At 47.3% G+C, this 21,386-nt stretch overlaps 2 protein-coding genes and 1 pseudogene across 2 annotated transcripts; 2 read left to right on the forward strand and 1 right to left on the reverse strand.

The window, feature by feature from the left end:
* Positions 1–7,704: 7,704 nt before the first annotated feature.
* LOC117863220 (uncharacterized) lies at positions 7,705–9,980 on the forward strand. The gene is made up of 4 exons (XM_034746838.2): positions 7,705–8,124; positions 8,230–8,340; positions 8,722–8,884; positions 9,646–9,980. The coding sequence occupies exons 1-4, from the start codon at positions 7,867–7,869 to the stop codon at positions 9,846–9,848; spliced, it is 735 nt and encodes a 244-aa protein (XP_034602729.1). The 5' UTR covers positions 7,705–7,866; the 3' UTR covers positions 9,849–9,980.
* Positions 9,981–12,534: 2,554 nt separating this feature from the next.
* On the reverse strand, positions 12,535–13,346 carry LOC117863118 (uncharacterized). Its single transcript, XM_034746713.2, has one exon. It carries the CDS (start codon positions 13,169–13,171, stop codon positions 12,827–12,829), a length of 345 nt encoding a protein of 114 aa, XP_034602604.1. The 5' UTR covers positions 13,172–13,346; the 3' UTR covers positions 12,535–12,826.
* Positions 13,347–13,813: 467 nt separating this feature from the next.
* LOC117862760 (exocyst complex component EXO70A1-like) lies at positions 13,814–20,866 on the forward strand (annotated as a pseudogene).
* Positions 20,867–21,386: the final 520 nt, after the last annotated feature.

Here is a 21,386-nt window from a genome sequence, read left to right on the forward strand (position 1 = left end):
ATGGCGATTGTGATGTGTCCCCTCCTCTTTGTTTTTGTTTGCTACCCTCATCGATTAAAGCCCTAATCATGGACGGCAAGAAAGGTGGCCATGGCACAAAGGCGCCACGGCAGGGTGAAAGACGAGAGTGAGCTAGGGAGGGGCAGCATGCATTGCATTGCAGGCTTGCAGCTGCTAGGTAGTATATGCGTTCCCCAATCAAGCACTGCTCCTGCTCCTCTACAACCTTTTCCTCCTCTCATGTCCTTCGATTCTTTCCCTTTTCATTCTACTTTTGTCACTGTTTTCATATCCATAATTCCTCTCTAGGAGAAGTAGACATGGAAATCTATTTGCAAAAAAGTAATAATTCACGTCATTTCGCGTGACGGAAGAAACTTGAAGGCTACAAATTTTCCTCTCTAGGGAGGAAGTAGACACAATATGATGCATAAAGCGTTAAATCAAATCTCTGGAACTTTCGCCACCATATATAGAAAATATTATGTACTACGTATGTCACATCGAAATGCTTGCAGCAGATTTGTTCATCCAAAACAATTACAACTACTTGGCAACTTGTTTATATAATTTCTCTGTAGGAGAAGTAGGCATCCATAATTCCTTCTTTCATCACTTGTTTGCCACCCATAATACAAATCCAAAGTAGATCTCATTGTAAAATGCACGCAATCAATCTTTGAAAACTTTCTCCACTAAATACAGAAAATACTATACGTGTCACATCGTGACGATTCCAGTAGATATATCCCTCCCACACGACTACGATTTCTCTCTCTGTCAACTTTTTCTCTACAAAGTGAGTAGTAGAGAAGTATAAAAAGAAACAGCAACTGTGCATACCGAACGAGATCTCATCGGCATTCTGGCGACCAGTGAATGAATTAAAGTGGCATGCGCCATCGTCATCTCGGCAGATCTTGCGCCTGGAAAGCGAGATCACTCGGCAGCCCATCTGTCGGTCGTTGCAGCAGTAGCCATAGCTCCCCCAATCCCATCCGCGTAGGTCGGTCTAAAAGGCCAGCGCGACGCGAGACCGCAAGAATGTCCGATGCCATTGGCCGTTTCCGCCTAGTTTTAGAGGTGGCGCCTGGCTCTATCATGAGCTAGATCATGAGGTGTCGTCACCACCCCGACCCCGCTGCTGCTTCACCGGCGCGGTCGCTGCGGCCATCACTGGCTGCGTCGCAGCGGCTACGGCCGCCATGAGTGAGTGAGCCTGTGAGTGGATGGAGGAGTCAAGAGCGCCCGAGAGAGAGAGACAAATGTGCAGTCCAGTCACTCGATTGGAGGATCTCGGTGGCTGTTCGTCGCAGCAGCAGCGCTGTTAATGTTGCTAAGAACATTACCTGTACCTTGCTGCTATTGATTTTTTCCAGAAAGAAAAATATATTGATTTCGCTTGGGTTGATGTCCTCCTGTCCCATACCTGCTGCGATTCCATCATCGACAGGCTGCACCTGCAGATGGTCCCCCTCGAGAGCAGCGGCAAAAGCTCATCGCAGTACACCACCACCATTCGTGGGCTCGTGGCATCATCCACAGGATATGGGGGGACAGTCCAAGAGGCCCATGTAGAGCCCACAACGAATAAGACCGGGTAATAAGAGCAGGCCTCCACTAGTGTCAAAGTGTCAGCTCTCCAGTTTTCAGTAGTATGGACTGTTGCATTTTTTTTTTCTCCAGGATAAGGGAGGGACAGGCCAAGAGCCCAAGAGGCCCACGTAGAGCCCACACTGGAAGTCACTGGATAAAGATGGAGAATAAATAGAAGGGGGCCTCCACTACTACTGTCAACTGGGCCCCATTCTGGTACTATTCCAACATTCCAAGGCCCCTCCCTCTAGTACTTCATCAAAGGTACCACACACGTTCATGTAAAAAAAAAAGAGAGTGCTAAATATATGCACATGTAGTACAGTTCTATTCAGAATTCGAAAGTATATGATTCAATTCAACTTGCTCATTCGGGCGCCAAAACTTGAGTGGGTTGCACACATGCAATTTCGGGATAGCGCAATAAGAGGCTTTAGGGTTCACGCATGTCTTTTCCAGTGACTGAAGGAAAGAACTGCATTTTGGTGCCATTGGCAGAAATCAAGTTGTACTAGTTCCTGACTTCCTGTGCAGAGTAAATTGGCACCCAGACAACGAGTGTCAGAAATGCCTCGTATCCCTTCATAGTATTAAAATTTGCAGCTTACCGAGCATGCAGAGCCGAGGGCTGTCTATGCTTTACCGGCGGTCGCTGATCTTGCAGCGCCACGGATGGGTCGTCCAGCCCGTGCTCAACAGTTGATCGACTAGCTACTCCTACTCGTGATTCCCTTCCCGGCCAATGCACGACGACACGGCACATATACACCGTAGCTGATCAAACATTTCACCCCGAGACGAATCGCCGATCGATCGTCTGTGTGCGTCGCACTGTTTTCCACACACTGCGGAACGGCGGCAGATGCGAAGACATCGCGATCGAGAGGGCGGCGGCGGCGTTGCGCAGGAGGCACGCTGCGGTGAGCCGGCGAGGCAGACGGGAACTGGAGGACGCAGACCTCTGCACACATGCATGCATGCCGCCCTGGACAACCGCCCTGCCGCGGCAGTGGGATATCACCGAGACACGCACGGCCGCACGGGGGCCAAGTTACGAAGCGTGCATGCAGCCTGCAGCAGGCACCAGTGCTGAGATGATTCTTTAATTTTCTCAGGGATGAATCTCCACTCTACGCATGGTGCTTGTATGTACGTGTGCGTGATTAGCAGGGAGAAGAGGTACTAGAAGAACAAATTTCGTGGCAATATACTCGAGGAGATGCGCAGCTTTTGTGTTCCAAACATTACACTTTTATGCTAGACATATTTTTCAAGCTCAGGAATGGTGAACAATGGTGTTGCTCTCCCTTTTGTTCATATATGGATTATTTCCTCTCTTTGCCATGTTGAGTTCTCTCGGTTCACAATGAAACAAAGACAAAAAAAGTACGAAAATTTTAATGTATTTTAACATAAGTTAATGATGTCCTGCCCCACTCTAGAAGTTTTGAGCTCAAAAACCAACTTGTAGGCGAACAAAAAAAAGACAAATCTCAGTAATGTGTAGACTGCACCAATTAAAATAGTTTGGAGGGTGAATCAAGCTGAAGTTTTGTTCAAAAGTTAAGCAGACATAGTAGATGCTGAGTCGGCTCTGCCTACATTCACTAGCAGATGGTGAGTTTCTTTTACACAAAAAAGGGTACAAGCAAGTATTGCTAAAACAACCCAAATATCTGGTTGATACAAATTACCCACTAAGGCTCATAATACAAGATACTCACTATGTTTCTTTTTACAAGGTGTATTAGGATTTGTGGACAATTATTCATACAATGTGTTATTATTTGCTAAATAACCGATTCATACTATAGATATGCGGAATGGTGAATCTATTGATAAAACCTTTATATACTCATCGGGCATACATTTTTCATTAATGTTGTTGGTCAAAATTTGTGAATTTAAATCATTTTAAAAGAATCCTAAGGGCCTATTTGGCTCCCCGGGGCTAAACTTTAGCTCCTGTCACATCGGATGTTTGATACTAATTAGAAGTATTAAACATAGGCTAATTACAAAACTAATTGCACAATGGAGGCTAATTCGCGAGACGAATCTATTAAGTGTAATTAGTCCATGATTTGACAATGTGGTGTTACAATAATCATTTGCTAATGATGAATTAATTAGGCTTAATAGATTCATCTCACGAATTAGCCCAGAGCTTCTGCAATTAGTTTTATAATTAGCTCATATTTAGTCCTTCTAATTAGCATCCGAATATTCAATGTGACAAGTGCTAAACTTTAGGGGACTAAACTTTAGCCCCTAATATCCAAATAGTCCCTAATACACCTTATATTCTGAATTCGAGGGAGTACGAAGGAATAAGTCTATAAACACTAACGGTTAACTATCACCGCTATAACTAATGTAAATTAACACAATTTTAAACATAGACATGATAAATTGTAAGCATTGATGGGTCCTTACACGATATAAGAGCAGTACAATTTGTGACAAAAGTTTCCTTGCCGAAGTAGACTCATGTTTTCCCCAATACGACGTAGAGGCGACCTACGTTTCCCTAAAGGGCAAGACTTGAAACTGACGAAGACTTGGCCGAGCTGGAGGACATGTTGACTCATATCCGTGCTCCCATTAAAAAGCCAGGTGCTTTTCAAAGCATACTTTGAAACGTACTAAACACGATAGCTGGAGGTCTTGGGCTAATTATTGCATTGTAGTACAAAAATTGCGGCTATTTTTTTCTAACTCCGATGAGTTTATCTAGAAAACGCACAGCCAAGAGGGTGTTCGGATAACGGATACTAAACTTTACCCGTATATATCAGATGTTCGAATGCTAATTAGAGGACTAAACATAAACTAATTATAAAACTAATTGCAGAACCTCTAGGCTAATTCGCGAGACGAATCTATTAAAGCTAATTAATCCATCATTAGCAAATAGTTACTGTAACACCACATTGTCAAATCATGGACTAATTAGGCTTAATAGATTCGTCTCGCGAATTAGACTCCATATGTGCAATTAGTTTTGTAATTAGCCTATGTTTAATACTTCTAATTACTATCCAAATATCCGATATGACAGGTGCTAAACTTTAACACATGGGAGCCAAACAGGCCCTAAGACTTGCAATAATATGTCCTAGCAGTGAACATATCGGGTTAGGCTCCAGAATTCGTGCATTAGTCAGCACATGGTACAATCGAGACGAGTCTAAACTTAATTAGATTACCAAGTTTGTATTGAATTGTTATATTAGAAAACTTGAGCCATGTGGACAGGAATCTTAAAAAAGAAAGATATTACATTTTCTACGAAAGACATGGGACCATACTGCTAAATTTTATAAAGTTATTTATTAAAAAAATGCAATAATTATATCCTAGCTTAGTTGGCAAAGATCCTTGTGGCAAAGCTTGTCATCTAGGTTCGGATTATAAACAAAATGGACGGTATCTATCCATATTGGCAATATGCATAGTGGTAGGGATGGACTAGTAGGATGGTGGGGGAGTGTACGGATGGTGGAGCATCTGAGTGTAGAAGAAAATCACGTGATAAAAAATGGCTTGAATAGCATTTGACCGTGAAGGAGAGGATTCAACACCATAAATGGAAATGATAGAGTGATTATTTAGTTGGATATTAATTGGATAATTTTAATTATGAGGATGGATACATAACGTTGGCCATTGGTGTAAGGAGAAGATTCGGCACCACATATAGAAAAGGATAGGGGCAATTCATTAGTTGCAATATTAATTAGATCCCTTTACTTTGTGGGGATAGATGTGGAACCTTAATGAGAGGTACTTCAACGTAGATATGGGAAGGAGCATCCTTAGCTATAGTATTTAGGCATGTATGGTTCCTTTAGTTCATGGACTAAACTTTAGTCCTACCCCTGTTTGATTCCATGGACTAAAATCCTTAAATGCGGTTGAACAAATATCCTTTTACCCTTCCTTCCAACTCCCCGGTACCCTGCGCCTATTCCTCCTGGCGCTAAGCACTCCTCCTCCTTGTACCAAATTTTCTGACCGCTCCTCCATGACGGCCTCGTCGGAGTCCCCAACCGTGTGGGGCTCCAAGATGCAGTCACAGAAGATGTGCTTCCTCCATCTCCTTCCTCCAACCCCGCGCCCCTCACCACCACCGTCGTGATGCAGTCACCAAAGATGTGCAATCCTTCCTCCATCTCCTTCTCCTCCGTCTCCAGGCCCAACCCGGACCCCACCAACCCCGTGCCCCTCACCACCACTGTCGTCACCGTCCTCCGCATCCGCCGCCTCGGGCCACACCACATCTGCCGCACCGAGGCCCTCCCCGCTGCCGCCGCCGCCTCCGAGGCGGAGGTCGCCAAGGACATCCTCGTGCAGGAGAGCTACCTGGATCCACAGCAGCAGGAGCGGGCCAGCCAGAGATGTCGCGGTGGAGGTCCTCCGGCTCGCCGACACCGTCGAGGTCGGGGGCGGGGGCCGGGTGGCGGTAGGCGGGAGGGCGACGGGGGCGGTGGCGGTGGCGGGGGTCGGGCGGGAGGGCGGCGGGGGTCGGGAGGGATGGCGGCGGGCGGGAGGAAGGCGGGTGGGAGGGAGGGCAGTAAATGAGGGTTAGGAGTGTCCCCGATACCCTTTAGTCCACTTTAGTCCAATTTTGTGGACTAGAGGACTAAAGGTTTTAGTCCAAACTTTAGTCCACTTGTTTGGGTGTTTAGGAGCTAAAAGTGCAAACTTTAGTCCATGGTGGGAACCAAACACCCCAACATCTTGAATTATGAGGGGGTATATCAACATCTTGAATTATGAGGGGGTATATGTAGGATTTGGAGCATCCAACCAAGAGCTATAGCACAATAATAAAAAGGTTTTGGGAGGAGGAACATAATTTGAGGGGTGCAACCCCTGAATCTACAACATGTAATGAAAGAAGGTGTACAATGCCAATATTTTTTTCAAACGATTTATGATGTATGTCAGGATATGTCTCGATTAGTGATTTATATATCCATATAAATAAATATGTTTTATTTAGAAAATATATGTGATACTTCTTTTAGACAAGTCGGCGATTACTTTTGGGTGAAGAAGAGACCCGTGTTTCCCTCTAAAGGGTGATAACTTTGAAACCGACGGAGACTTGACTAAGTTGGAGGATATGCTTACTTGATCTCCGTGCTCCCGCTAAAAGTTTTAGGCGTCTTTCAAAGAACTTGGAAATGTAAACACAATAGACAGACGTGTTGGAGTATTATTGTACGAAAATACATTAACTGCAATTGTTTTTTGCTACCCCACATCTTCTCTGTGCTCCTGCTAAATGGTGAACCACCTTTGAAAGCACTTTGAAACGGAAAATACGGTAGACGAACGCGCTGGTGTATTATTAGATGACAGTTGTAGCCGTTTCTAGTTAACCTCGACGGTTTCGTCTTGAAAAGGAACAACGAAGACTAGCAACGAACATGCCGGGTTAGGCTCCGGATTTTGCATGTTAGTTGACACGTCTCCAAATACGTCTATTCGTGAACCGACATCATCTTTGGCACCCCTTTCCCTTTTTCATTTTGATCCCCCACCTTTTTCATCTTCTAAACGATCCTTGAGTCTAATTAGAGTATATGTCATGATTCCCATCTAGTAACATGGTCCTTTGATCTAATTAGAGCATACAACACGATCTTCACATTCACACCTTATGCGCTAAATTCCTATTTATGAACAAGGTTCTTCACGGGTGAGGAAAACCCCCTCATGTTCCATCCAACAAAAGCCGTGTTTTGCCTCTCGTCATGCCCCAATTATAGCAGCCGCTCCAAATAATTCACCACGGAATCCATGCTACACTCTGCTAAAATCCATCCACCTCACATTAGACACTGCCATTGCCAAAACAGAGCAAACAACAAAGCAAACCCTGCACATTACACGCTGCCGTTGCCAAAACACAGCGAGAGTATAAAGAGGCAACCTTGAGCCAGGAACCGGAAGAGCAAAGCGCGGCAGAGGAGGCTCCGGAGAAAACCCCTCTCTTCAGGGAAAAAAGGAGGGAAAAAAAAGGGAGCGAAAACAAAAGCAATCCCCATTTCCGGTTCACATTGTGAAATCCCCGTGCTACCCCTGCACGAAACCACGACGCCCGACGACACCGCCTCCGCCCGCCCGCAGCAACCCGTCCCCACACCGGCCGCCTCCATCTTCCCCACTACTACAAGAACCCCCCCGGGGGCCCCGGTTCACCCGCCTCCCTGCTCCTTCCCTTGCCCTCGTCGGCTCGTCGCGTGCGCGCCCTCTCCCATGGCGGACTGCTTCCCGCCCGAGGCCGACGACCTCCACCGCCGCTGGCTGCCCCGGGAGATCTTCGCTGACATTGGGATCGTCGACACCGAGGCCGCCTCTGACGCCCCGACCGAGGCCGACGCCGTCGGTGTCGAGGAGCTCGCGGCGCAACTCGCCGGCATCCTCGGCGGCGGGAGCAAGGTATGCCCGCTTGCCCCTCCGCCGCCGCCGCCGACCCCGGCGCCGTCCGTTGCCGCCCCTCGCCACGGCGCGCAGGTGAGTGTTCGTGGTGCTTCTTGCTCGGGAGCTCGCGGTCTCCGGCCGGTCCCTGGTGTTTCCTTGGTGCGCTGGCCTTGACAAAGACGGCGCGTTTGGTTGCAGGTCTGCGGGCTGGAAGGGAGCGTCGCGGTGACCTGCGGCGGGACCAATGCTGCCGGCGGCGGCGCGGCGGTGTCGTGGCCGTTCGTGCCGTACCCGTCGGCCCACTGGCAGGTGAGAAACGGGCTCTCCTGCCGCCGCCCCTTTTTCCCTTTCTTCCTTCTTGGTTTTCTTTCCTGGACCGATCTCCTTGCAAAACCCCTCGCTGTTTCCTTTCGTTTTGTGTTTCCTTTTTTCGGTTGCGGAACCAGCGATTCCGGCCGCCGCGGCCACCGTTGTTGCTGTTCCGTGTTGTGTGCAATCGACAGCTTGGAGTAACTATCTCTGGCAATAAAGCGAAGCCAGTTTTCCCTTTGGAAAGTAATGATCCGTGTTATTGGTTAATCATGAACTAGCCATGTTGGGAGTTGAAGCCTGTTTCGCATTTCTTCTCTTGTCTAATTCCGTTGGGAAGAAGAAGAAATAAGTATCTTTGTTGCTGATTCGTTGTTGCAGGGCGCGAGCAACCTGATGAACCTGGGCGGCGTGCTGGACTACTACTACTCGGCGTTCCCCCCGGCGCCGCCCTGCCCCGTACCGCCGCCGGCGAACCTTCGCGGCGGTACGGGCGTGTTCATCCCGCGCACCGCGTGCACTCTCCTCCCGACCTCGGCCAAAGGTAACGCGCGCCGCCGCATTCCCGTCTTGCGCCGTGTGCTTCAGTTCTTTCGCCGCCCATGTTTCGGTTCTAGCGCTGTCTAATCTAATCTAATCCGCGATCAAAATTGAAAAAAAAGGAAATAAATCTGAACAAACTGCATTCATTGGTATCACAAATGCATGATCATATCCTGGCTCATCAATGAACGATAGCTCCGAGTCAATTGCAAACGAGTGCTTATGGTTCCCGAGATTTTGCGTGCATATTCCTTGAGCAGTGCGAGGCGTTAATGGCAGCAACAACCAGACATGCACCCCGGTTTTCGTGTACCAAGCAGTTGCACGTACTACATGCACTGCAGCAGGGGCGGTGATGGTGCTTTTGGATTTGGTTTGTTGGTTGCAGCTAGAGCCAGGCAGCCAAGCCGGAGTTGATTAGCACCTGATGATAGCGTGGGCCCTGTACTTTCTGACTTGTGATGCCATGCCTGCCAGTGAGATGCGATGCATGCCATGCAACAAAGCTGCAGACTGTTCCATTGGATGCCATGCTAGATGACGTCGCTGTGGCTATAGCAATGGCATTGGGAGGGAGGGATTAGCAGGAAGTAATTGGGAAAGGAAAGCTGCTTTGCATGGCTGGTGCCAACTCTGTAACTGATGTTGCCATCAAAATGTCAGCTAGCAGTAGCGCTTGGAGATATACTACTACCAAGTACTACTACAATTATGAACCTGTCATTTGTATGTCTAATAGATGCTCAAACGTTTTCTTTGCAGGCGGGATAGCGACAAGGGCGTGGCCTGGGACTGGCAGGCCGGCAACGGGGTGGAAGCAGGAATGGCAGCAGAACGAGACGACTCCCCAGAAGCCGCTGCCGCTGCCGAAGACACCACAGGAGGAGAAGGCGACTGGCGCGGCGCTGCAGGCCTGCCCACCGCGCCCAGAGCTGGCGCTGCCCCAGGATTGGAGCTACCGCTGATGGAGGCGCGTGCCGTGGCTGCATGGATGATGGCGAACAAGCATTCCTAGCAGTAGATGTTGTTGTAGTGGCAGGAACCAAGAATGAAAAATAATCATAATAACAAAATAAAATAAGATGGTGAATGGCTAACCAATGTAGTTGTAGCTGGGAGATAACAACACAACAGGAGAGGAGAGTGCCAGCATGATGGCAAAATGGCTAGTGTTGTAGTCTTATACTAGTGCTTCTCTGGTCGTATGTTACCTACAATAGTAGCAAAAAGCTACGGCAATCCGTGGCGTCTGTTGTCGCTGAGTGCTAGTAGAGGCATAAATAGTCGCTAAATTACAATTCGTTTTCGTTTTGATTTTTTTAAGCACATAATTTTTCTATTTATGTAGATACGATCTATATATAGATGCATAGTAAATTCTATGAACTTAGAAAAATTTTATGAACTTAGAAAAATTAAAACGTTTTCTAAAACTAATAGAACGAATAGCAATTTGGGTTGCTATAAACTTAGAAAAGCGTAATTTAGGTTCGAGGGAGTATAGTACTATCCGAGAAATAAAATTAAAAAATAATAAGTATACCTGTAAATCAGCAATGGTTGTTTATGAGAAATCATCAGGTGATGCAGCTGCCACCGTTAATGGTGCTGCAAACGTGATGTTTGACAGGGTACAGTGCAAGAAGAAGTAAAAGTACATTTACCGCGCGGTAGCAGTGACATCTGACGTGACAGGATTTTTACCGCAGCAGCACATCGCAGTGGTACAAATCGCCTGTTTTTTACCGTGTGCAGGCGGAGCTGAAGACAGGCACGGTGCTCCCAGGCAGGTATGGCAATGCAAATGCAGTGCAGGCCTGAGGAGAAGACATGGCAGCGAGTGTTGCATGGAAGGGGAACTGTGGCGGGCAGCATTGATTGCGCCCCTCCCCTCGCTGCAATGCAAAGCTGCTGCTGCTCTGCAGGCCGGTGCACTACTGCTGCTGCCCCACCACACCCACACGACACACCTGCCTCCAGACAAACGAGGCTAGCTAGGGTTCTTCTCCTTCAGCTGGCTGCCGGACGGGCGCGAGACGAAACGAACCGACCGAACCGAGGCGGTCAAAAGCACGGCACGGGAATGATGCGACGCCTGGTATGGCAGCCGATTTCTTTAGGCTGTTTCTGGGCCCTCTGGCCTGGGACAAGACAAGACGGACAGACACCACACAGCAACCGTGCAGCGAGCGAGGGGCGGGGCATTGATCCGTGGGATCCTCTGCGCTGCGACATAGTCCGGGAAGGCTGCGTCTCAGGGAGAGGAGAGGAGAGATGACGACGGTGTCGTGTTGTGTTGTGTTGCCGGAGTGGATGGAACATGCGCTTGTTTAGTGGGAAAGGATGGGGCATGTTCCGAGAATCTAAGCGCCTGTCCAGTATCAAGTGAACAATCAGTGGTGGATTAAACTAGTACTCCCCCACTGTGATGGCTGCAGGCACGCGCCACGCGCGCCACACTGCACGAGCGCCGTTGCCTCGTGCTGCTCCCGTGCGCGCGCGGGTTTCAGCAGCGCCACGGCTGGACGCGAGGAGCCTCGTTCGGCATCGGCTCGCTGGGTAATCCAAGGAGCTCCTCCCTGTCCCTCCCGGACGTGCTGCCCCTCCCATGTCCATGGAGACGTTTCAACGCCGTCGCGGAGGAAGCGAAATCCGTGGATGACATGCCTGGGGAATGGGATCGATCGAGTGGGCACGCACGGGACGGACTGTACTGTGCTGTGGTGTGCTCCTACTGGGCAGTAGTAGTACTTGGTGCAGTGGCGCTCGTCGTACAGCCAAGCCGCGGTACTTTGGGCGCAGGACGGCACAGGCCGACCAGGCTGTCCCCACGGGGAGGGGGGCTGAGGGGGACAGGCAGAGCAGAACAGAGCCCACCCCCCAGGATCCGAAAGCGAGGAGCCCTGGCCTTGTCTGTCCGGGGAATGGTGGTGCAGGTGCAGGTCACCATAGCATCCAAGATACAATGATCACGGCGTGCTTATGCAAAGAGTCTACAACATAAGGTCGCGAAACTACCGGAGACGGGATAGCCGGGGGTGGTTACTGCAACGATTTAGAACGCACGCAGGTCTTTCCTCCACGATCAGTCTCTCAAAACGGTGGCTGCACGTATACAGGAGCACGAATTCGCAGTGCAGAAATTGTGATGCCAGAATTTTCGATTATTTTCCGGTACAATTCCAAATCTCTCAAAGACTGAGGTAGTCTCGTCGTCTCGGCCGTGACTCGATCGCCCAAGGCCGCTGTGCTGCGCACCGTGCACAGTGCTTACACACATGCTTCTGTGCTCTGCGTGTAGTCCGGCTCGCTCGATGGTCGTCTAGTCTGTCCCCGTTCGGTTACCGTGGCCGGTCACCAGCTGGCAATGGCACTGCCGCGCCGCTCGCCGTGAGCGCCACCACGTTCACCGCACCCGCGAACCATGTAGCCGTACGAAGTGAAGTCCAACCGGGCGTCCTGGCTCGCTGGTGCGTGGGCCGAGTGGCGCCCGGCTGCGACTGGGCTACTGGGCTTTGCGACTGGTGCGTGCACTGGAGCTGCTGTCAACAGCCCACCAGGAAGGAAGTTCAGCAACACACTACACACGACACGTCGCTGGAATCGCTTCTGTTTCAGTCATGCCCTGAGCCCCTGACAAGCCACCGAGCATCATCTGCTGTCCGCGTCTGTATTCTGTGATCCTGAAAGCGACGCGCGCGTGCGTTCTGTTCCACTGATCGCTCGCGCTACACAAGTCTCCAATCGACACGAAACAACGGACAACCAACACGATCATGGTCAACACACAATGATTCAAGCAAGCCAAGCTGCTCGTAACATCGCCGGAAAAAAAAAACAAGTTGCTGATGGAATACACAGGCGAACCGAAACTTTGCAGCAGCTGTTGCACGCACGGCGATCGCCGGGGAGGGAGGCGAACGCCCGCCCGGACGCGCATCGCTCACTGCAAGTTGGCAACCACGGACACCAGCATCAGGAGCACCAGCGCGTAGGCGCTCGCCCCGGCGCAGCTGCTCCGGCTCCCCGCGGCGGTGAAGAAGTAGTAGTAGTTGCTGGGCCGCCCGCCCTTTCCCTGCCCCGTCGGCGACGGCAGCGACGGGTACCCGCACTTGCTCACGCACAGCACGTTCGTATCCGGCCCGGTCGGCGTCGCGGGCTGGCCGTTCGCCGAAGCCTCGCCGCTGGAGGACGCCGACACGATCGCGGACGCCACCAGCACCAGCCACAGCGCCGTCGCCCTCCCTCCATCCATCGCCGCACGGAACGGAAGAGACCTCCTCACCATGCGACGCGCGAGAGCTGCGTGGTCTGTTGTTTACTTGTGGTGTGGCAACGAGAATGAGATTCCTGCAGCACTGCACTTGTGTGCAGAGGTTCGTGGTATTTAAAGCAGGGCCATCCGAAGCTACCGAAGCACAGAAGATGTGCCAAGCTTGAAGATGAAGCTCCGAGGGAATATGAGCTGCCGGCGTGGATGTTGCACAAGGTGGCTGTAAAGGGAGATGCTTCGATTCTTAGCCGCAAAGGATTGCCGGATGCCGATGCCAGCTGAGTGGTTCTGCTACCTCGGTAGTTCGGCCGATGTCCGTGTAAAATATTGGAGCCGAGCGTGATGTAGTTTCTGATCGATGATCTGGTGCCACGGCAGCATGATCTGCCTGCCTGTTGCCTTCCTCTTCCCGAGTGCAAGTCAGGCAAGGGATCCACGGGCACTCACCTGATGACCTGAAACGCGAATTCATGGCTGAGACATCCTCTGTTTTGTACATTCAACGTCATTTTGTGAAATTTGGAGCATAATTTGCCGGTGTTCTGGATATCTCGCAAAAAAAAACAAAAAAGAGCAACAGCATTTGCTAAAAAAAAAAGTTATGTTTAGGTCTTGGGTAAGGCCTAAAACGTCATGGACCTAACAGAACGGGCTCGCTTTGTGGTCCAAAGGCCCACGAACTTCGCAGTGGGCTGCAACGCGTTTCCCCACGGTCTAAAATAAGATCCAGTCGTCCGTGCCGCCAACGGCCATGACCTGCACGGATCTTACAGCGGCTCTCACGCTGCGCACGCCTCCTTCCTCTTCCTCCACGGCGACACCATACCCCGAGCCCCCGAGTCACCGACCCGCCACACCAGTGACGCGCCGGGTCCATCGCCGCCTCTCCGCATTGCGTCACCTCGCTGTCCCGTCCTTCCAGAGTCTTCCAGAAGTGCATCCACGCCTGCCCTCCTCGCAGAACGTTCGAGGAGCACCCCTCCGCAGGCTCACCGCGGAGGGGGACGGAGCGATGGAGCACACGGGGCCGGGGATGCCGGAGGGGATCGAGGAGCTGTCGCGGCAGGCAAGCGCTCTGCGGGACGCGCTGGAGCGGAGCGAGGAGAACACGCAGAGCATGGTCGCCGCTATCGGCTCCTTCGACCTCCGCGTCTCCGCGATCGAGGCCTCCATCCGCCCCGTCCAGGTTCGGCCGCCCTCCCTATTCCCGTCCAATCCCCTTGTGGAGGGGGATTAACCGAACAAGGACGGAGGAGATGAGCCGTGTCAGGTTCGGCGGTGTCGCAGGTGAGGACGCAGGCCATCACGATGGCGCACGAGAACATCGACAGGACCATCGAGAACGCCGAGGCCATCCTCGCACAGTTCGACATCGTCCGCCGGGTGAGAGACTGCTCCCATCCCCTGGTTCTGTAAAGAATGCTCTGAATCCCCTAGCGAGTTGGGCGATGTTTTGGGTTTGATTGTGGTATTGGATGACTTTGGAAGGAATTCAGGGCGCCAAAGTTTGCATTCAATGCTCACGGACTAGTTTTGGTGCATGCCTCATATATAAAATTTTGAAGGTATCGAAGGTCCATAGATGGGTTGTAAGTTAGTTGCCATATTAGTGTAGTTGCAATTGGCTGTAGTGATGTCAAGATTGCAATTAATGATTAGCTTATTTCCTCTAGTTTGCTCAGAGCTTCATCGAATTCTTCTGCAATTGTTATAAGCAGTATCTTCGACAATGTTAGATCACTAGAGGGTTTTTCCATATTGGTGTAGTCGCAAAGTGCTGCTTGGTTTTCTTGTTGCAAGATTAACATCGATAACTATTGATTAGCTTTCTGTACTTTTGCTATCTCGGTGCTTCATCAAATTCTTCAGCAGATATTAATCAGTATCTTCCACACTGTCAGATCAGCATAGGTTTCATCCGTATTGGTGTAGTTGAAATGCACGCTCTGTTTCCTGGCAAGATTAGCATCAACGATTATTGGTTAGCTGCTGTACTTTTGCTAGTTCACCGCTTCATCACTTTCTTCAGCTGATGTTATAATCAGCATCTTTGGCACTGTTTGATTATTAAAGGATTTATCCAAACAGTGTATTCATTACCATTTCTTATGAAGATGCTTCTAATTTTTAGATGGTCTTTTACCATTAAATATTTTTGTAACTGCGTCAGGTTGTTGGCTTGTGTGTCAATATGTTTAAGAAGAAGTTGTAATCTGTTCACTTAATTAATGTGGTGGTTGTCTTTCTGAGGTTTAGGCTGAAGCTGTGATATTGAGGGGCCCACGTGAGAAGTTGGGGACCTTCTTGGAAGCTGTGGATCTACTGAAAGGTGTTGTCCACTTCTTTTCCTCGAACAAGAACTTTAAGTGCCGTGAAGGGGTTCTGAATCAAGTCAACAGCCTCCTAACCAATTCTGCCCTGAAGATTGAGGAGGAATTCAGGCAGTTAATGGATACATACAGGTAAAATTTACCTGTGCTTCTGCTTCTGAATCCTGTTCATGTTGGGTCCTTATAATTTACAGGGCATTAGGTCCTGTATTGCCCCCTTCTCTACCAATAGTAATTCAGCAATTCTTTTGGGCTCTTCAAATGTAAATTGTTGCAATGCACCTGTTTTTTCAGCAAACCTATTGAGCCCGATCGTCTATTCAATTGCCTTCCAAAGCATCAGCTGGCATCAAAAGGCGACTCCGAAGCAGTTGGAGAGCAGCCATCCAAAAGCTTTGAAACTGCTATGTACAGGAATCCAACAATAATTCCTTCAGGAATATTACCGCTTCTGCATGATATAGCTCGTCAGTTGGTTCAGGATGGAAATCAGCAGTCATGCTATAGAATTTACAGGTAGGTTTCTAGATCTCGATGTAACAACTGGCTGTTCTGACAATTGACACACAGATTAAAATTTGATAATATGTTCAGGTTGTTTGTGGATAGAAGGCCAACAAGTATCGGTATTGAGAATAAATGAGTCCATGTAAATGCATCAGTAGCAACTAAATATGCAAGCAATGAGGCACACATAGACAGGTTTTGATCAGTTTGACAGTATGACCAGAAATTTTTTGGAGCTGGGAAATCGCCTTACCTACTGAGTAACTTAATTTACAACAGTTGGAGCATCCTTGATTTGGAAACATTTATTGACAGCATAATAGTCATGTGTTGTACGCAATGCAGTATGAATAATCATTACTTTTTTCCTTCCCAATTTCTATGAGCATTCTTTCTTGATTGTTAAGTCTGCGATCTATAAGCATGGATTTATTTCTTTCATCAGAGATGCTCGTGGGTCAGCATTAGAACTGAGCCTTCGGAAACTGGGAATAGAAAAGCTAAGTAAAGGTGACATACAAAGGATGCAGTGGGCAGCCTTAAAGGTGGATATTGGCAACTGGACTCATTTGATGCAAATTGCGGTAAGGATCCTTCTAAAAGTTCTGCTGTATTGTTCGGACATCAAACTAATAGGCTATGTTGAAATCAGGTTAAAGTATTACTTCCTGGAGAAAGAAAAAATTGTGATCAGATTTTCGATGGTATCACTTTCAACAAGGATCAATGTTTTGTTGAACTGGCAGGAAGCAGTGTTACGACTCTTCTCAGCTTTGGTGATACTATTGCTAAAAGTGAAAGGTCTCATGGAAATTTGTCTGTACTGCTAGAGATGTATGGAGTAATGCATGAACTTCAATCTGAGGTATGTGGAAATAATGCATTGAGCACTCTCAACACAAAGATCATATGCGTGTACAGTACATTATCATGTTTTGGCCACAAGAATTATTATGGCTAGTACTGGCCATATAAAACTGTGTTACAAATTATGATTACTTACATTTCTGTTGTTGTGATTGTCTTGTTATTAACTCAACGCCAACAATGTTAATTGTTAGAACTACAAAAATTTACTGTTATCGTTGTTTGAACTTGTTACCAGGTTGAAGTAGTTTTTCAAGGAAAGTTTTGCTCTGAGATGCGGGATGCTGCATTGAACCTGACTAAGAGCTTGGCACAGGCTGCACAGGAAACTTTGGTTGATTTTGAGGAGGCAGTTGAAAGGATAGTTCAAAGACTATCATGCAGAATGGAGCTGTCCATCCTTTTGCAATCGAAGTGATTAATTATGTTAAACCCCTATTTGAGTAAGTAGCACCTTTGATCTTGTTATTACCTTCCTGGATAAATGAGTATTAGCTCTTAACTTTATCCAGAAAGAGATTTATACCCATCTCCATTGGTTTTGTGATGTCTTGAGTTTGCCTTTTCTTCCATCTGGAAAACTCAAACCAGTTGCTTATACTTGCATTAAAAATGCGTGAGGATTGTAATACTTGCTGATGCAGAGATGGTTCATGACCTTTGATAATCCTTTCAAATAATTACCCAACTTTTCTTCATAAACTTTTTATTCATTCAATGGTTCCAACGCATTGTGGAGTCTACTGGCAGCCTGGCACGATTTCTTGAATCTGAACCTGCTACTAAGGGTATTTTACCAGTTGTTTTGCACCTTGACTGGCTGTCTACACATGTATTCTGCTATAAACAATGATTATTTTGTTTTGTTATTTATCTGTTTGATTTGTCAATTATCTTTCTCCCACCCATTTTGCAAATTGCATGCTAACATGTATTTGCTCTGACTTGAACAGCTACCAATCAACACTGAAAATACTATTTCAGCAATCTGAAACTAGCGGTGGGGCTGAATCTTACCTTGCAGGTGTTATCGTGAAGATAATGCAGGCCCTTCAGAATAACTTGAATGGGAAATCTAAGCAGTACAAGGACCCCACATTGTCTCACATATTTCTTATGAACAACCTTCACTGTATGGTTATGTCTGTTCGCAGGTATGTCTCTTTGGTGTTTCAGATCCACATCCTCAGATGTCTTATGTCTAGGCAGTGTGCCTGTTCAATAATTTCTTTTGTCTCATCTCAGATCTCAATCCAACGATATACTTGGTGGTGACTGGATTCAGAGGCACCGTAGGATTGTACAACAAAATGCCAATCAGTACAAGAGGGTAGCATGGGCAAGGGTAAGTGCATCATCAGCAATTGGATGCATTATGTTTCTTTTCGATTTTACTACTTGGTGTTAAGATTATTCACCTTTTTGCACTTTTAAGCTTTTATATTATGCTCTTCAGCATGGAGTTCTACCTGTTTGAGATTTCTTTGGGATTTGTCAAAAGTATTGATGACTTGCATGGTGCACTTTGAGCCATGGTTTAGAATTCAATCACAGACATTATTCTCTAAATTTTGGATTCGGCTTTCTACTGGATTCCAGTTTTAGAATGAACTTGTGACCTACATATCCCGTCATGAATTTAGCTCCATTTCTAGAGTACACCTTGTGATTCTGTGATGAAATGCAGAATAAATACTTTTTACTATGCATTTTTTTAAATATAACTTTTACCTGCTTAGCAAACTTTACATTCAAGTAGTCAAGATCTTCATCAGATCACTCCTGGGTCTCGGACATTCAAGGTGCCTTGACCGTGGGTGTACTCTCAGAATATCTTGATCTTTGGGATTTAATCAGTGAAATGGTGCTGCAGCCTGAGGTAGCAGATACCCATGTTTGGCGTTTTTCCTCAAATGGACAGTATTCTGCCAGTTCAGCTTATGCAAACCTCCTGCAAGGAAAGATTGTTTTTCGTTCTTGGGCCAGGATATGGAAGGCTTGGGCTCCAGGAAAATGTAAATTTTTCTTGTGGCTGGTTGTCCACAACAGGTGCTGGACAGCGGACAGGCTTGCTAGAAGGGGGCTCCCTCACCCAGTTTGCTGTCCTCATTGTGATCAAGAAGAAGAAACCATTAATCACCTCCTATTGACATGTGTATTTGCTAGAGAATTCTGGTTCAAGCTTTTGCAAACTGTCGGACAGCAGGCACTAGCTCCGCAGATTGGGGAGGCCTCCTTTGATGATTGGTGGGAAAGAGCAGTTTCAGGAGCAGGAGAACAACTACAGAAGGGCCTCAATTCTCTGATTATTCTGGGCGCATGGATCTTATGGAACCACCGAAATAGATGTGTGTTTGATGGTGTATCTCCTAACCTGGCTAGAGCTCTAATGCTCGCTGGTGAGGAATTACATGTTTGGGGTTTGGCCGGCGCCATAGGTATTTCTAACCTCCTCGCCCTTGGACCAGATTAGGTGATGGTAGAGATGGTCGCTTTTATGTTTTATCAGGCGCGCTAGTTTCCTGTAAAGCTTTGAGAGTGGGTGTGTGTGTGCGCTGTAAGGGCTCTTCCCCTTTTTTCTTCTTAATATAATGATACGCAGCTCTCCTGCATGTTCGAGAAAAAAAAGTTCCTCATTCTCCTGTAATTGCATGATTGGAAATATTGTACAGAATCGCTTCTTGTTATAACTACTTCATTTCTATCATTTTAGATCCTTCAGACACTATCAGTTCAAGCTACAGGTGGCATTGGTTCGTCAGCACCATCTGATGTTAGCAGCAGTGGTGTTTCAAGAAGTATGATCAAAGAACGGTCTGTACCATGGCAGAATGATTTATTCTCCATACCATGTTACCACGTTTTATTCATTGTTTTCAATGGAATAAATATAAGAGATTGGGAATATGCTCCTTTGGCAGGTTCAAGTCCTTCAATATGCAATCTGAAGAGCTTCATGCAAAGCAATCTCAATGGACTATACCTGATCATGAATTGCGAGATAATCTGAGGCTTGCCATAGCTGAAGTTCTCTTGCCTGCATATAGGTCTTTCATTAACCGTTTTGGGTATGTTAAGTAGTCCTTTTCTCTATCTCTCAGGATCTCCACTCAATTTCTCCATTCAATTAACTGGTTACAGTTAATAATTATATTCTATTTACAGCCTACAATATAAAAAATGTGATGTTCTGAAATGCACGCAGCCAAGTCTAAATAGTTAAGACCATACCTCACATGAAAAGTGCATTTTGCAACGGTAGAAGTTTGTTTGAGGCACAGCATTAGTGTCTTAATCGGCAAATTTAAGAGACTGCTAGTGCCAGGGACTGTTATGTTTCGCCTCAAAGTTAATCTCGTGTAAGAAAATTCTGAATGCACCAACACCTTCATCCAGTTTTCAGTCCACTCCATTCAGTGATTGAGTAACTAACAAATGTGGAAGTATGGGGGGCAATCCTTGAGTGCAAATTAACTTCTTATATCTTTTGTTCCTCTCATTCCTGGCCTGCTTGGCCAGTGTAATCATCTCGTTTTGTTATATGATTGCAGTACTGTTTTTAACTTTCAGGAGTCTTGTTCAACGTGGGAAGAACCCACATAAGCACATCAAACACTCACCAGAAGCTTTGGACCAGTTGTTGGGTCAGTTCTTCCAAGGACAGCAAGTTGATGAACAAAAGCAGTAGGAACTTAGAAGCAGTTAAGAGGAAAAGCCTTGTCTATATAAAGTTTGGTGGCACAGCTTATGGCAAATAGTTTCAGAGAGGTAACTAATTGTTTGTTTCGCATCATTCCGGTAAATGGTACTGAACTAGTGATGTAGCTTAACTGTGACTCCTCTGCAACACGTGTACCACATAGATCTCACGTTCTTTCGGTTACTTGGCTGGGTAGCCTTCCCTTCCATGTTAATGGTTGAGAACAGAAGACAGGCATTATTGGCGTATGCAACCGCAAGATCTTTTTCACAATTTCACTTTGCCATACATGTGCAGTTAATAATTTGCCGTTATTGTTCATACTGTTGATCTTCACATAATCTCGTTTCTGCTTCTGGCAACTTTTTATATACCATACTAAATCAAGGTGTTTGAAGTTTGACGCGGTGCAAGGTTTCTGGTCCTTTCCTGCTTAGCAGAAATGACAAGTGCAACGTCTGTCCGTGTCATGCTTTTTGTTGAGCTGAAAGTATCGCTGAGTACTTTTGTGGTTTCTTTCTTTCATCTCCGGTAAGCCTAAACTACATACTAGTGGGTAATGGGCTAATGGTAGGTTTGGTGTGTTAATCATTGCTTGGCTGCCGAAAGCCGGCTGTTATAAAACCGTTCGGTCCGGCACGTCTTGGCTGTGCTGCTTGTTCAATTGTTTTCTTGCTTGTTGGCGCTGCCACCTGAAAGTTTTGTTGGCACTGCATGAGAGAGAGCCTGAGCCTCCAATGATTCGTATGCGTGGGGTATAATGCCTGAATGAACTGGAGCATCCTCCAATTTTGTTTTATTTCTGTCCTTGTACAACATGTAAAGA

Source organism: Setaria viridis, chromosome 7, assembly GCF_005286985.2.
Source record: "Setaria viridis chromosome 7, Setaria_viridis_v4.0, whole genome shotgun sequence".
In the NCBI taxonomy this organism is placed as follows: domain Eukaryota; kingdom Viridiplantae; phylum Streptophyta; class Magnoliopsida; order Poales; family Poaceae; genus Setaria; species Setaria viridis.